Source organism: Phyllostomus hastatus, unplaced genomic scaffold (genome assembly GCF_019186645.2).
Source record: "Phyllostomus hastatus isolate PE091 unplaced genomic scaffold, TTU_PhHast_1.1 phas_scaffold_28, whole genome shotgun sequence".
Taxonomy (NCBI): domain Eukaryota; kingdom Metazoa; phylum Chordata; class Mammalia; order Chiroptera; family Phyllostomidae; genus Phyllostomus; species Phyllostomus hastatus.
In genome coordinates, this window is record NW_025334022.1 from 11025627 (window position 1) to 11041048 (window position 15422).

The 15422-nt window shown below is 38.0% G+C and overlaps 1 protein-coding gene across 2 annotated transcripts; it reads left to right on the forward strand.

Annotated features, from left to right (window-relative positions):
• The first annotated feature begins 31 nt into the window (after nt 1-31).
• Nucleotides 32-11542, forward strand: MORF4L2 (mortality factor 4 like 2). 2 transcript variants are annotated; one of them, XM_045817656.1, is made up of 4 exons: nt 32-133; nt 1499-1570; nt 7803-7924; nt 9997-11542. In XM_045817656.1, the coding sequence occupies exon 4, from the start codon at nt 10021-10023 to the stop codon at nt 10885-10887; it is 867 nt and encodes a 288-aa protein (XP_045673612.1). In that variant the 5' UTR covers nt 32-133; nt 1499-1570; nt 7803-7924; nt 9997-10020; the 3' UTR covers nt 10888-11542. The 2 variants fall into 2 exon arrangements, with proteins under 2 accessions (XP_045673612.1, XP_045673611.1); XM_045817655.1 differs by having other exon boundaries at nt 7823-7924.
• Nucleotides 11543-15422: the final 3880 nt, after the last annotated feature.

Below are 15422 nucleotides of genomic sequence, written 5' to 3' on the forward strand. Positions count from 1 at the left end.
ATAAGCCCGCCTCCTGGGTGACGTGTCTGCCTATGGATATCAGTTGCCAGAGAAACCTGGCTTTACTATGGCTGTTCGAGGGACGGCAGTGATCACACGTCGGCTGCTGGAATGAACTGGATTCTCGTTTCAGGTTTCGGGGTGGGGGTGGGGAGAAAAGGTTGACGATTTCTTTTTCTCAGCGCGTATGTAGAAAAGATTAACTAATGGCTTCACAATCGGGCAGAGCTGAATTTAGGTTCCTACGCCAACGCCCAGCTCGGGCTGGCTCCTGTTCTCAGTGTGTCTCGGTTTCCATGTTTGTAAGATGGTGTTAATAATAAGTATCTACCTCAGAGACGCCTACTTTAGAGGCGTGTACTGTATATTAGTGCGTATAAGGCATTTAATAGGAAGCCTAGCTCTGAAAAATATTAGCTGTTATTGCGGCGAGAAAAACCCGCGTAACAGAATGAGAAAAAACATAAATTATGTAAATTAGTTCATTATAGTGCTTTTCCTGTACATCAGCTTCTTTCCTAGAAGAAATTAGAGATATGAGGCGTATCAATATTTACTGATGGAATAGTATGCTATTTGGGAAATTACCTCAAATAGCGGGGATTGGAATATTCCATATTGAAAAGTTTAAAAAATGGGGGAGGGGTAGGAAGATATGGAGGAGAGCGAGCTGGATGGAGATGAACCACATGCGGAGTAGGCCTTGTTTGGATCCTGATTCGAACACAACAACAGAAAAAGAAAAACTGCCTAAAATGCATCAAGAAAATTTGAAGATGGATTTGCTATTTGATGTGTTTTTAAGGAATTGATGTCGATTTTTTAGACGTTATAATGGTATTGTGGTTATGTTTCCAAATGGTCTTTCTCTTATAGAAACATAGGAGAATACAGATTAAATAGTAAAATGTGTGGAATTGGCTTCAAAATACGTTGATGACTAAGATTTTTTTCAAAATAATCTCAGCAATAGGGGAAAGTAAGGAAAGGGCATAGGTGAAACAAGATTGGTCCTAAGTTAATAATTGCATAAGCTGAGTGATGGGCATATAGAGTTTCTTATATTATTATATATTATTTGGTATATGTTTGAAATTTTCCACAGTAAAATACAGAAAGTCAGTTATTTTAAAAAATAGGAGTTAGGGGGAGCAGTGGGTGGGGTTATGGATGAAACAAGATGGCCTTCAGTTGGTAATTGTTGAAGCTGGATGATGTTCTTATGGGTTTGTGATATTCCCTCTACATTTTTATCCATTTGAAATTTTCACTAATAAGTTTTAAAAAGGCCAAGCAAATTACTTTATCAAAAATCAGGGTAAATGTACAATAAAGTAAATTTGGAAATGTAACCACAAAAAAGGGAAAAGAAACACATGTACTTGATCAGCTTTGGTGTCCTTTGTGTGTGATAAAATGCAAAGCTTGATGGAGGACTAGACCATCATCTCATACCTTTATTTTCTGTTCTTTCCTGTCCCCTTGTTTGACCTTCTAGGCCACTATCAGAAAAGCTAAGTTTGCTGTATAATAAGGATCAGAAGATCTGATCCTGATTACAGAATATTGGGTAAGTACCTCCCTTGCCCTGGCCTCAGTTCTCAAACAAGATAATTCCACATTACTGTCCATTCTTTACTGTCCAGGAATATTTTAAAGATTAATAAGTGTGTATCTGGGAAAGCACTCTAAATTCTAAGAGCAAAAGGATGGACCTGAGTCCATTGGTGCTTCCAGTACAGAAAGTGCCCAAAAAGCAAAGGACTGTGTAATCTTATATTCCTTAATGAAAGATACTACAATTGATCCCTGATAGTCAGTCCCATATATTCATGTATTATTTTTTTCTTACCTTGTGGCAGCAGAATTTAGTGGTTAAATGCAAATACTAGACTTCCCAATTTAAATCCTGGCTCTGCCACTTAACTGTGTGATCCTAGGCGAAATATTTACTCGCTTTGTTTCTAAATTACCTCAAAAGTAATATAAAGATAGTAATAGTTCCTACTTCATAGGATTGTTAAGGGGATTACATATAGAGTATCAGGGCAGTGCTTGACATATGAGTGTTTGCTTTAATAATTATGGTTCTATCAGTCCTTCTGGTACACTAATAAAAGCAGTGGACACTTCTTTTTTTAATTGTGAAAAAATTAATACTCTTGGTTTCTCTCCTGATTTTCCAGAAGCAGCAGTTACCACTAGAACTGAATTCTGAAATTATAACTTGTCCTAACAATCTAGAAAGAATATTGAGTATATTGATAAAGAAATTTTGAGGATCTATAAATTTAAACAGAAAATCATAACCATATTCAGTCTTCTAGCAGCTTTTATATTATTTCTCCTTCATTTCAGACTCAAAAACATGTTACACATAAAGTAGTCCCAAGGTCCAGAAGAAAGAATTGATATAAATGTAACTGACATACAGGTGCATTTAAAGATCTATTCCAACAAACTGTAGGAGATGTTGTTCACACTCATTTGTGACACACCCATACACAAAAATGTTAGCATTTGGAGTCTGCATTCCTGGATGTCCCATCACTTGGCATGAGGAGGTGAAGGAAGTTTTTTCAGTCTTAACAGCTTCATTTTCCCATGGAATCACTATATTTTCCTTTTTTTCTCCTCTCTTCTCTCTTCTGAAAGCTAGGTTGCAGAGGAGGGCGCTACCTGGTGGAAAATGTGCAGTAGATGGGTAGGCACAAAACGTTTAAAGGAGGCCATTTGAGAGTGATGAAGGGCTAAAGGAAGAGAGATGGCCTGTTAGGCCAATAGGAGGAGCTCAGAGAAGGCAAGAGCAGGGTAACCTGAAATGGAGAAAGCCTCAAGGAGAAAAAGGACCTTGACCTGGGCTTTAGAGTATGTACCGGACTTTAGAAGGAGGGAGGGAAACCAGTTTGAATGGTATGCTCACAAAGAGTACTGTACACCATGATAATTAGCTGCAAAGTCCAGCTGTAGTGAAATCCGTGGATAAGAATAGGTCATAAAATCATTGTGGGTTTTAAATATGTATATTTCAGTATAAATTTGTTATATAATTGATTGATCTCTTTGTAATATAAAAAATTTAGATATTACAGAGTAGGCTCAGGTTTCCTTTTCTTACCACCCCAATTGTCTTACTCTTCCCCAGTTAACCATTATTATCAGCTTTATTTTATTTTAGATCTCTAAGTTATGTACCTGTTTAAAAAATGTGAATGGAAATACATAAAATATTGTTTTGTGGTTTTTTACATAAATATGCTATCACACTATATAGGTACTATTTTGCAACTTGGTGTGTTTAATCAAATTGTATGGGATGTCTTCATGTCCATTCATAGAATTCTATTCCTTACACAATGGCATTCCTTTAACTAGCATGATACTCCCTATTATGGATAAACCGCATTTTATTTTACCAAATCCTTATTGATAGTCCTTTAGGTTGACTCCAGTGTTTTGCTACTTCAACTAATGCAGCATGGAAGATCTTTGGAACCCATTTACAAATATTACTCTATGGCATCATTTATGGCTTTGAACTATGATAAGTAAACCAATGTGATATTGGTGTGAGAACAGATGTATTGCTGTGACAGAACAGATTACCTGGAAACATTGATACCTTTAAAAATTGAATAATCAAAAATCATTGGGAAGAGAGGACCTTAAAAGAGACCCATATACCTCTAGGAATTTAGAATATAATAAAATAGCATATCAAATCAGTGGGGAAAGGGTGGGCTCTTTAATAATTAATATTAGGAAAATGAGTTACATATTTGGAATAAACTAAAAATACCAAGAAATACAGGAAGTTATTTTAGACCACTTTGGGGGGAGCATTTTCCCTAGGCATCACAAAAATGCCAAAGTTCACAAAGGAAAAGGTTGACACATTGACAATTGGATAAAGTATTTCCAACATACCAAAAAACACTTAGTAATTATTAAGAATAAAAAACCTAGTAGAAAGGGGGACAAAAATATTCACATAACAAAGATAATATGAAAAGCTCAATATCACATAAATTGACATAAAATACCTTATTACATGCTGGATTAGCCCCCCCCCCCCAAAAAATTTTTATAAAAGTTAATCCAGTATTGCTGAAGGTGTAGGTGAATGAGCTTTCACATTTTTTGCTGGGGGTTCAAATTAAAGTGGTTATTTACAAATTAATTTGCCTCTTAATAGTACCAAAGATAAACCAGGAAATCCTTTGAACAGTTCCCACTTCCTAATGCCCTAGTATCTGTACACTGATCTGAATGTTCATTAATATGGGAGGGGTTAAATTATGGTATCTAGAGATTATAGAATGATGTAGATATTAAAAAGCATGAGCCTAGGTATGTGGAGACGGAGGTCCATGATAAAGTGAGAAAAGGTACACAGCAATGTGTTACCTTTGTCAAGATAAAGTAAATGCATGGTACATGTGTATATTAAAAATATTTGAGTAAATGTGTACATAAAAAGATTTGACAGCATACACATTCTGGGATTGGGGAGGGGAGATGGTAAGAATACCCACATATATATTTGGTATTCATAGGTATGTAAAAGAAAGCACTCAATAAAGGGTGCCATATTTGGGGGAAAGTATATCGATTCATTCCATAACTTACATAATACTAGGCAGATTAAGGAACTAGAATAGATAATCCATAAAAGCATGCCATCTTAATGTTTTTAGGCTTAAAAGGGAAAAACATTGCATAAAATTTCATCAACATCAGAGGTATAAAAGTTGAAATCACTAAGAACCAATTCAAATAAGATCTAAAATAAAAATGGCCAGTAGGCACATTTTTTCAGTGTTGGAACATCAATAAAATGCAAGCTGAAAAATTGAACCCATTCTGTACCAAATTCACATTTAAATGAGAGCAGCTGAAGAGTGCTGACCAGTGTATGAGGTGGGAAATTGGTATTGTATTACCTCTTGACCCACTAAATCTCCATCTGGGAATCTTAAAGGAATAATATGAAAGAGCAAAATGGTTTAATTATAAATTGGGGTGGAAATAACACTTGAAGGTAGGCAGAGAAACATCAATGTGTGGTTCCCTCTCACATGCCCCCTACGGGGGACCTGGCCCACAACCCAGGCATTTGCCCTAGACTGGGAATCAGCATGGGCGACACTGTTTCGCAGGCAGGCACTCAGCCACAGAGCCACACCAGCCAGGGCAAAATATTTCTTTGAAGGGGAGATCTGAGATTTGATATCCAGTAGGAGCTCACCTGTATAAGTGAGCCTTTACACGAAAGTTAAAAGACAGGAAACAGGCAAACAGATGTGTTTTCACAATGTCTGGTGTACCCTAGAGCTTGATTTGTATAGAGAACAAGTGGAAGAAGGCTTGACTTGTTCCTAAATAGTGCTTGCATTTCCTACTTTGGTTAAATCACCTCACTTGGATTCACTCTAGTGTACCTCACCAGGGATATAAGTGCAAAATATTTCTAACACAAGATCTATGGCAAATGGAAATTAATGGTATAGTTTCATAAGCAAAACTAACACATGGAACATTTAAATACTAAGCTCTGGAGTACTGTTAATTTCATATGGTATTGAAGATGGGAGAGGGCTAGAGCAGGGGAGATTTAAAGGAAATGGGACTTGAATGGTACATAGAGAAGGGAGATGAAGGGAGGAAGCATGATTGGAGTAAAAAGGAGGTTATGGTGTACTAAGCTAGTAGACAAAAGCCTGAAATTGAAGAAGGGGATGAGCAGATCGAAAATTCAAGGCAGCTCAAAGCACTAGAGAGAGGCAGCATTTTAAATGAAGGATGTGCAAGAAAATTAACCACCAGTCTGGAGGCCGTGTAAGCTGGGGAGGGAGGTACAGAGTGCAGTGACTTGAGTAAGGTTATCCATAAATTTGTATGACAGCTAGGAACCAGACGTCAAAAAGATGGATATTCCTTTCCTTTTGACGACTGGCTTCTGACTCCCAGTCAGTAATAGTTGCTTGATCTGTAGGATACTCTGGTGAAAGTGAAGGAAGGTACTGACACAATTCTTTAGAAAGGCTTTCTTTGGCTTTATTCACCGGCCACAAAGCCTTGACTAGTGGTGCAGGTGTCAATCAACTTGGGACATTACATGAATGATAGAAGTGTTTGTAGAGAATGACAAAACTCACCCACTTAATGAGAGCCAGGTAGAATTCCTTTACACACAATCTATACCAAGGACACAAGTTCAGCTATCATTCTTAAGTTCCTTTTAACTAGTGTGGCTTCCAAAATTGTGTTCAGCTTGGGTCTACTTTGTATCATACAGTCTGATTGGCACTAGGCTATCTTAACTTTATTTAGTTTGTAGATTAACTATCCCCTTGTTTTGTGGATGTTCTGTACTACATTTATTATTAGCCCCAGGTGGGGTTTCTGGATTTAATCTATATTAACTAAATTTTATGATGCCCTCAGACATTGTGTCCCTATCACAATTTCTTTAAAGATTTTATCTTTAGAGAGGGGAAGGGAGAGAAATATCACTGTGTGGTTGCCTCTTGCGCACCCCCTAGTGGGGATCAGGCCTGCAACCCAGGGATGTGCCCTGACTGGGAATTGAACCAGCGATTCTTGGTTCACTGGCTGGCACTCAATCCACTGAGCCACACCAGCCAGGGCTCCATCACAGTTTTTTTAGAAACGTTATTTTGTCACCATAATAGCTTACAATAAAATGTCATAGTACACTGGTCAGTGATCCTTCACAGGATGTATCTGTATATATCCCTCAGCCAGAAGGCTTCAGATTTCTAGAGGGTCATTGTCTATATTCACAAGTTTTGATGCTCTCTGAGGACCACAATTGCCCTTTAAGTTCTGCTCAGAGCTTTGTCATTTCAGTCAGAGCATATTGTTTGCCTAATGGAAATGCTAATACCCAGGTCCCTCTTCCCAATAACTGACTTCTGTGATACAGGGCTGTAGTTTTCTAGCATTGTTTACTTCTTATTGCCCTCCCTCAAGGCTTCCCTGACACCTGCACACATTCTTAAGGGCTAGGGGTTGGCCAAAGGGCTTTTCCTGTGAGTGAATGTTGTAGTACCAGGGAAACCTGGTTTAATCCTGGTCCACTGTCCACCATTCTTAGAGATTACCCTGACAGTAACAGTCTGGTATTTCTCCATCAAGATACTTTTCTTTGTACTTAGACATGTCAGTTTAAACTACAGAAATTGGATCACACTGTACTTTAGAACCAAGACTGATGTTTATTTCTCTCCTTTCTGTTTTCTCTTTGGGATCCTATTGTACAAATTATATGCAGTCTGCCTATTTATCTAATAACGTATAATTGAACATCTTCCCATATCAGTACATGGATTTCTGCTTAATTCATTTGAATGTTTTTCCATAGTGTGCATACATAATTTATATTGTCATTTCCCTATTGAAGAATACTTAGGTGTTTCCAGTTCTCCAGTATTAAAAAACACCACTGCAATGAACATCTTTTGTGTCCTTGTTCACATGTGCAGGTATTCCTGCAAGGTCATGTGCTAGCTGTTTAGCCACATCGTGTTTATGAAATTCTTAACATGAACAAACCTGTGAAAGCTATGGGTAATTTGCCACATTCTGTAAATGAGAAAAAGAGGCTAGCAGAGCTTACATAGCTTGCCTGAGGCCTCACAACTCATATATGGTGGAGCCTAATTGAAATAGTATAACAACAGAACTCATTTTTTTCTCTGATGCTGTAGTTGTAAACTGTGTGTTTATAATTAGGTTATTTTTTCCTTGTATTTCACAAAAGTTTGTCTTCATTTCAGATACCTGCTTTCATTTCTAGGTTGTATCTCCCACCTCATCCTTCCAGACCATCCTGAAAGATCTGTAAGATTCCATTTGAGAGAACACTAGTTCTTGGAAGAGCAAGAAGGAAGAGGATTACGTAAGTCTAGGAAATTGTTGCATCTGTCACATCATAAGAATCACAGAACACTTTTTTTTGTCTTATATTACTAGATCTCTCTGCTGTATTTTACACTGTAGATTGTTTCTTTTCCTTATTGAAACTCAACTTCTTTTCTAAAATAATGTTTGTCTAATTCCCCTCTGGCTACTTTGACCATTTTCATTTTATTTGTAGTCTCTCTCTGCTTGGGCCTTAAATGTCATTCTTTCCTAGTTTGTTTGAGAATCCCATACTTGGTTCAGTTTTTCTTCCTCTATTCTCCATGAATGATTTTGTGCCTCATAATTTCCACTACTGTCTATGTAATGATTACACTCAGATCTCCATTTCTGGGTCTGGCCTCTCACCTGAGCTTTAAGGTCATATATTTAACCGTACACCTCATGTTTAATATTTAGATCCAGTACTGAAATTCTTTCCTCTCTAATCCATTTTTTCCTCAATGCAGTCTCATTTGGAGATAATACTAATGACATGATCACCCATTCTCAGAACCTGGAGTACTCAGTGACTTCTCCCTCACCAATATTACCCACTCCAACAAGCTATCACTGAAAGTGGTATGATGTACCATTTCTTGTTTGCTCCCAAAATATTCAGTCTATAACTATTATTATACTAACCTTGTTGTTTTATTTTGAGCATATCATAAGGTATATTATGATATGTCTAATATCATTAGACATTAGACAAAATTAAAAATTTTTTAAAAATATTATATACCTTATGATGAAATCATGGTAAGTTTATCTCCCATTTGACACCATACATAGTTATTGATTATATTCCTTGTGCTATACTTAACATTTCCATAACTAATTTTATAACTGGCAGTTTGTACTTCTTAATCCACTTCACCTTTTGCACCCATCCTCCCATCCCCCCATCCCCCTTCCATGTGGCAGCCATCAGTTTGTTCTCTGTATCTATGAGTTTCTTTGTTTTGTTCATTGACTTTTGTTTTTTAGATTCCACATGTAAGTGAAATCATATGGTATTTGTATTTCTCTAACTTGTTTTACTTAGTATAATAATCTCTAGGTCTATCCATGCTGTTGCAGATGGTAAGATTTTACTTCTTTTTATGGCTGAATAATACTCCATTGTAGAGGTGTACCATATCTTTATCCATTTTCCTATCAATAGACACCTAGTTTGCTTCCATATCTTGGCTATTGTAAATAACACTGCCATAAACACAGGGATGCATATATTTTTTTGAGTTAGTGTTTTTTATTTCTTCAGATAAATACCCAGAACTAAAATTGCTGGGTCATATGGTAGTTCTATTTTTAATTTATTTGGGAACATTCATACTGTTTTCCATAGTGGTTGCACCAGTGTACAATCTCACCAATGTCCTTGTTGTTTTATAATTGTCACTTTAAATATTTGAATCCCTAGCATGTAGCATAGTACCTGTTCTGAAGCAGATACGCAGTAATTTATGATTACTTAGATTTATGAGTAAATGAATTACCTATTTATTATTTTATTGCTGATTCCAAACAAACCATTAAAAGTCAGTGCTTCTGTTAATTCAATTAATTTCTCAGGCTTAAAATTGAAGAGCCACTTTTGACTCCTCCCTCTCCTTCATTTATCAAATTCTATATTCAGTCTTTCTTGACTCTCATCACCCTAGTTTAGGCCTACCTAGCTAGACCTTATACAAAACCTTTACTCTTGCTCATTTTGCCTCCAGTTAACTAAATCTTTCTTATTTCTTTCATGTTGTCTTTTTTCTGTTGGGAAATCTTGAATTTCAGTTCCACTGCCTTTTGTAGTTTCTTTCCCATTTAATTTATTTTTTTCTCCAAAATTATATTCCTGTCTTTTGAGTGGTATCAAAAAAAATTTGGGGGCAAGTCTGTTATAGTGGGTGGTGATGGTAAAAGAGAGAGGGAGGAGGTAGTAAATCACTTAGAAATGGTCTTAAAATAGGATTTGAAATTCAAATTCCAAGAGACTGGCATGTGCTTTATGAAGCATAGTGTGTTAAAAGTCACCAGAGAAAACAACCAAGTAAAATACTTTATATGTTACAGTGGTTGAAATAAAAACAGGGTTGAATGAGTTCCAGAAAGCAGGGTTCTCAAACTCGTGGACAACAACCTACAGAAGAAGACAACTTCAAAAAACCAACTAGAAGCAATATGCAGAGAAGTAAGATGAGAGGGGCCTCGTCAGGAAAGAAAACAGCTGGTCCACAGCAGAAAAATCTGGAACCAGCCCTCCCAGGCAGATGGGGGGGTCGCTCTGCAGATAATCCCCCTTCAGGATCTGTGAGGAAGACCAGAAAGAATAAACAGAAGACTCCTGGAAATGGAGATGGTGGCAGTACCAGTGAAGCCCCTCAGCCACCTAGGAAGAAAAGGGCCCGGGCTGACCCCACTGTTGAAAGCGAGGAGGCATTTAAGAATAGAATGGAAGTTAAAGTGAAGATCCCTGAAGAATTAAAACCATGGCTTGTTGAGGACTGGGACTTAGTTACCAGACAGAAGCAGCTGTTTCAACTCCCGGCTAAGAAAAATGTAGATGCCATTCTAGAAGAGTATGCAAGTTGCAAGAGATCACAAGGAAATGTCGACAATAAGGAATATGCAGTGAATGAAGTTGTTGCAGGAATAAAAGAATACTTCAACGTGATGTTGGGCACTCAGCTGCTCTACAAATTTGAGAGGCCCCAATATGCTGAAATCCTCTTGGCTCACCCTGATGCGCCAATGTCCCAGGTTTATGGCGCACCACACCTACTGAGATTATTTGTAAGAATTGGGGCAATGCTGGCATATACGCCCCTTGATGAGAAGAGCCTTGCATTATTGTTGGGTTATTTGCATGATTTCCTAAAGTATCTGGCAAAGAATGCTGCATCTCTGTTTACTGCCAGTGATTATAAAGTGGCTTCTGCTGAGTACCACCGCAAAGCCCTGTGAGGGTCTACTGACCACTCAACTATTATGTCTGGTATCTGTAAACACTCTTTTCGTTTAGTCTTTTTCTTGTATAATTGATGTTCCTTAAAATTATTAATGTTTAACAGGGCTTATATTTGAGTTTTTCTGTTTCATTTGAAACAGAATATAAGGAGTGCAAGCTCATTTCCTCACTTCAAAGTTGCTACCAGTGTATGCAGTAATTAGGCAAAGAAGAAACATTCAGTAGAACATTTTCTTGCATAGTTGACAACATTGCTTAAATGCTGGTGGTTCTGTCCCTTTGACACTACACAATTTTCTAATTATGTGTTAATGCTATGTGATAAAATGCCCTGATTCCTAGTGCCAAAGGTTCAACTTAATGTATATACCCGAAAACCCATGCATTTGTGCTCTTTTTTTTTAAATGGTGCTTGAAGTAAAACAGCCCATCCTCTGCAAGTCCATCTATGTTGTTCCTTAGGCATTCTATCTTTGCTCTAATTGTTGAAGGATGGTGGTTTGTCTCATGGTTTTTGTATTTGAGTCTAATGCACGTTCTAACATGTTAGAGGCAATGCATTATTGTGTAGCCACGGTTTTCTGGAGAAGTTGATATTTTAGGAACTGTATTTCAGATCTTAATAAAATCTGTTTCTAAATTTGAAAGCAAGTAATTTGCAGTGTGTCTTTAATTCTACTGAGGCTGACAAGTCAGCAGGCTCAGGAAAGACCTCGGTGTGCTATCAAAGAGGTGTTCTGACTCCTTGTAAATTCCTTTTTCTGTTGGGTGTGGCAGCCAGGAGTGTGCCCTGTCAGGCCAGTTGCCCCCTCTCTCCTCTTAGTGTGGCTTGTCACTGTGGGCATTGCTTTCTAATGCTGCCTAGAAAAGCCATCTTTGTTCTCTTCTTCCTGTCCCTTATGAGTTGGGCTGGTATAATGGGATATTTAGTGGATATAACATTACCTTACACTTCCGCTTTGCTCTTTCCCACCAGAGGAAGCACGTGCAGCCCCCTTCAGTATTATAGCCATCAGAAATACTTGTAGTCCCTAGCTGAGTAGCTCAGTTGGTTAGAGCGTTGTTCCAATACAGCAAAGTTGTGGGTTCAATCCCCAGTCAGGGCACAAACTAAAATCAACCAATGAATACATAAGTGGAAATCGATGTTTGTTTCTCTGAAATCAATACAAAAATCTTTTAAAAATACTTGTAGATTTTGGGCCAAGGAGAATAGCTTTCCCTAGTTTCAGCATTAATGTCCTGTTCATTGTTTTTATAATCCCTTGGATATAGCACTTGCAATCCTAGAGTAGGGGATCTGTGGAAGAGAGGGATGATGTTGGGTGTCTGTACTTATAAATCTATCTTATATGGAAATTTCTCAGTCAAACCAACTTTTGTTTCATAACCATGTTTTATATTTCTTCATTTTTCAATTAGAGTTGACATGCAGTATTAGTTTTCAGGTATACAACTAGTGATTAGCCATTTATATACCATATAAAAGTGATCACCATAAGTTTAGTAATCATCTCTCATTGTACATTTATTGCAATAATGAATATTCCCTATAGTGTATGTTATATCCATGTGAGTTATTTTGTAATTAGCAGTTTGTACTTAATCCCTATCATCTTTTTGCCCATTTCCCCACCCCTCTCTCATGACAGTATTTTCTGCGGCATGGTTACTGCAAAAAATTTGGAAAACACAATACGAACAAATATGGAAATAAGAATCACATGTAATACAACTGGATCAGTTCAGTCCCAGCAGGAAATAAATGGAACTCAAAATGGATGGTATGAGGGGCTTAATAATGAATTTTTCCCCAAGATATCAGCAGAGGAGTAGTGTCATGGTGTGCATTAGTCTTCTAGGGCTGCCTTATTCAAGTACCATAGACTGGGTGGCTTAAACACAGAAATTTATGATCTCATAGTTCTGGACTCCAGAAGTCTGAGTGAGATCAAAGTGTCAGCAGGTATGGTTTCTTTTGAAGCTTTTTGTGGCTTGTATAGGGCCACCTTCTCCCTGTGATTCACGTGGTCTTTTCTTCTGTACCTATCTGACCTAATCTCCTTTTCTTATAAGGAACCCAGTCATTTGATTAGGGTCCACCCAGATGACCTTATTTGAACTAAATTACCTCTGTAAAGCTTCTGTCTCCAACTACAGTCACGTTCTGAGGTACTGGGGGTTAGGACTTGTACATAAGAATTTGGAGGTGACACAGTTCAGTCTGTAACATGGTGTTACTACCTCTAGGTAAAGGGAGGGTATAGGAAGAGGGAATGTGGGGGAGGGGTACAAATGGGAATGAGAGGAAGAAGCAGGGTGGGGAGAGGAAGTGGGAGCAGTTGGGGGGCTTACTGGAATGGTAGCTGTGCAGAAAGGGCCAACTAACAGCAGCTGTGATCAGCTGTGATCTTAAGGATGTGGTCAGCTCACAGAGACCTTAAAAAGAATCAAAGAGAGAACCCAGGATGGAAGTGGGGAGAATAAATATCCAACCTCACTCTTCCCTCATTTTTATCTGCTGCTGGCCCTTTGGCCAAACTGGAAGCCAGAGGGCCAGGTAGTCTTTGATGTAGTCTATATAGACACAGTCCAGAGGAAAAGTAGATCAGGAGGAAAAATGAGACATTTTTAGTACAGACATTTCTGAAATAACCATACTTCATACTTTGCTGTGTACTCTTAGAATTATGTCCTCTGTGGGACCTAGGGCCTGCAACTAGATGAGTTCTTAAGAACTCATAGGACACTTGTAAAATAGGTGGTGACACTCATGAAACACTCTGTGAAGGTTTGTTTCCATTGTTATTGAAACTCTGAATAGCCTGCTAGCAAACAGATGGGTGTTAGAAATATCACATTTTAAATTTGTCTTTAACTGAACATTAATATGACCCTGAGATCCAACCATAGCATGTTAGGGGGATATCTGTTTAAGTCAATATGGGGGATCCCCATCTCCATTAGCTGTACAAATGACCTATAATGTTATCTAGCACCAAATCCTGAGGAACTCCCCATTGTCATCAGATGTTTGTCCACACTGACTAGGGATGAGATGCTCATTTACGGTATCTGCAGCTCCCTTGTTCCTGTTGCCTCTGTCCAATCCTCTGGTTAGGGAAATCTTTGGCAAGACTAGGTGTCCAGCTTCCCTTAGCCCACCACAGTCTCCCTTGGGTCCTGACATGGAAAAATACTCATCTCTGCTGTAAAGACCCACAAACCCTGACCTCTCTTCTCTTAATGCCCTCAAGTGCCCTCCATTACCATCCAGGGTTATCTGCCTTGATTTCATCAAGGAATATAATCCTTTTAAAAATATAAAAGACACTGGCTTCCAGCAGCTTCTCCTTTCTAGCCCTGACACAAATCTCCCTCTCCTGAATCTCTACAGGAAATGGGAGAGAAAAATGTAATAATACAGTACACATGTTAGCATTTCAATGACTGATGATTCAGTATTTTTCAGTTCATAGGTGGTTTCTTTTTATTTTAACTGATTTCTTCTTGTTGATGGTTTCCTTAAAAAAAAAAAACACCATATATAGGAACATTTAAGAGAGGCCTAAAGTACTTTATTAGTACCTAAATCAGGCTATCCAGTGGTAAAATAAAGCAATTATAATAAGTATACCCAAACTATTACCCAATCTCTGTTGTTTTAGCAAGGTTCTCGATTTTCAAACTACACAAGTGATGTGCTTTTATCTAACCATCTAGATACCTAAATAGCTTCCCTTCTAAAACTAAAGGGTGGTTTTGAAGTACCGTATATTTTCCCCATGAGGTTTAGCACCCAGCTGACATTGTGGGTCCATAGTAAATAGCTGCTATAATTGTTACTTTCATCAATATCATTATCAACATAAGCCCATTTTCTGTTCAGGAGAATGTATGTGGATTGGTACAGAAGCATATTATGAAATAACTCATGACCCCATAAAACATCCAAAAAGTAAAGAAGGTAGCCATTAAATATAAGGCCTGTCTTTCCTAAGACAAATTTCTGGCACAGAATAAATGTTCAAACATGATCATTCTCTATTCCCAAAAGGAAAAGGTGAAAAACACATTCCTAAGGTCTGTGGTTCTCAACCTGGGGTACAAACACTCTTAAGGTCTTCAAAGATACCATTAAGAACTAAAGACCTCTTGCCCTGACCGGTATGGTACAGTTAATTGGAGAAGCATCCTATAATGGAAAGGTTGCAGGTTCAATTCCTGGTCAGGGCACACACCTAGGTGGCAGATGCAATCCCAGTCGGGGCACCTACAGTTGTGTACGGGAGGCAACCAATGAATGCTTCTCTCTTGCATTGATGTTTTTCTCTTCCTCCCTCTTTTAAAGCAATGAAAGAGCGTAGAGACTAGGCTGACAGCTCTGGGTGGTGATTGCAGGGGGGACAAGGATATGCAGAGGTGGAAGAGAGTGGGGGGGAATAAATGGTAATGGATAAAATGGAATTAAAAAAATAAAAGCAATGAAAAAAAGTCCTCAGGTCAGGATTGAAAAAAAGCTAAAGAGATC